We start from the raw sequence: 1,661 nt of genomic DNA on the forward strand, positions 1-1,661 counted from the left end.
GGGGAGGAGGAGCCGGGCTCCGGGGTCCCCTCACGCTGTGGTGCTTGCAGGAGGATGTGGAGAGCCGGGACATCTATGACCGCCACCTGACTCAGGCCGAAATCCAGGGCCACGTCAGCCAGGCCAACAGTAAGAGGGACAGGCCGGGCGGACGCTGCTTGGAGGCCCCGGCGGAGGCGTCAGGATGCCCTCGGGGTCTGGGGCAGGTCACGCTGAAGGACTTGGGCCCGACCCGTCGCCCCGGAACCAGAGACAGGGTGGGGTGCCTGGGCTGGGCTTTCCCACACGGCCCGGGGCCTCTTGTCTTTTTCAGTCCTTGGGGCGCTAGAAGCTGTGGACTGGGCGCTGGAGAGTCGGAGGGCTGAGGCCTTGCTCGAGGCCCTCTGGGACCCTGCCCTGGCCCTGCGGGACGTGAGGAGGGGCTTCGCCGACTGGTACCTGCAGCAGCTGAGCTCAGACAGAGAGCAGAAAGCTCAGGTCGGCTGGGCCTGCCCCCTGCCCCCTGCCCCCTATAGCACAGGGGGCCTTACTCAATGTCGCCTCCGTCAAGTGACTGCCTCAGGGCGAGGCAGGTGGGGGTCATTGGCTGGGTGGGCCTGCACTGCCCCGGGCAGCTGTGGAGTCATGTGCACAGCCCCGAGGCCTCCTGTGCTGCGTGTCTTCCCGCTTCCAGGAGCTGGGCCTGGAGGAGCTTCTGGAAAAGGATGAGGTCCAAGCCGGTGTGGCCGCCGCCAACGAGAGGGGTGATCGGGAGCTGGCCAGTACGTTGTCTCCAGGCGGGGCCTGGCCCGGGCTTCGCTGGCTCCTGCGGGGTGGGGGCCTCTGACCCTCGCCCGCCGCTGCAGCGCGGTGCTGACTGCGGCCCAGTTCCCGGCCTAGTGGGGCCTTCTCCGTCCCTCACGCGGTGTGCCCTGCCCCAGCTGCCCGGGGGACACTGTGCACGAGCTCGCTCAGGCCTCAGGCCAGGGACAGCGGGGCACCGCTGGGTCCTGGGCAGCCAGTCCCTTCACCTCCTGGGGTCACAGCCTCCCGGGTGAGGGGCACGCCGGGGTCCCACTCTGCTCCCTTCGGGAATGCACATGCGTGTAACTCTCTCTTAAGAGTGTGAGTTGGGGGTGGCCCCCGCCAAGGGCATTCGTCTGGAGAGTAAGGGTGGAGAGGAACTGAGGGTGAGGGACACGGGCAGCCTGCGGGCACCAGGCCTGTCACTAGGCTGGCCCGGCCCCTCCAGAGGGGCTGTGGCCTGCAGGGTCGGCTGGTGCAGCCTCCCCTCCCCCCTGCAGTGCTCCGGGCCGTGCGGAGGATCAACCAGGCCATCCGGGCGGGAGTGGCCGCTGACACCGTGAAGGAGCTGAGGTGCCCAGAAGCCCAGCTGCCCCCCGTGCACCCCTGCGCCTCGGCCGTGTACCAGCAGGAGCTGGCGATGCTCCAGCAGCAGCAGCCGGGGGTGAGGCCCCGCACGCGGTCGGCCTTTGCCTCCCGAGCAGCTGGAGGGGCCGGCAGCCCGCCCAGCGCAGCCTCGGGGGCACTCTTACGTGCTGGCAGAGACCCGGGGACAGACAAGGCGACCGGCCTTGCCCCCGAGCGTAGTGTAATAGCCACTGTCCTTGGGCAAAAACTGCTTGACACACTCATTCACTCCTTAAAGGAGCCCGCAAGGC

General features: G+C 68.9%; 1 protein-coding gene across 1 annotated transcript in view; it reads left to right on the forward strand.

Annotated features, from left to right (window-relative positions):
* Positions 1–1,661, forward strand: part of IQGAP3 (IQ motif containing GTPase activating protein 3) — a 26,621-nt gene that overhangs the window by 3,685 nt on the left and 21,275 nt on the right. The window contains exons 6-9 of the mRNA XM_023534291.1: positions 10–129; positions 314–477; positions 674–761; positions 1,284–1,447. Coding sequence (XP_023390059.1) covers positions 10–129; positions 314–477; positions 674–761; positions 1,284–1,447 — 536 coding nt within the window. The remainder of the gene's footprint in view (positions 1–9; positions 130–313; positions 478–673; positions 762–1,283; positions 1,448–1,661) is intronic.

The sequence above is a fragment of the Pteropus vampyrus genome, unplaced genomic scaffold (genome assembly GCF_000151845.1).
Source record: "Pteropus vampyrus isolate Shadow unplaced genomic scaffold, Pvam_2.0 Scaffold124, whole genome shotgun sequence".
NCBI classification, from domain to species: domain Eukaryota; kingdom Metazoa; phylum Chordata; class Mammalia; order Chiroptera; family Pteropodidae; genus Pteropus; species Pteropus vampyrus.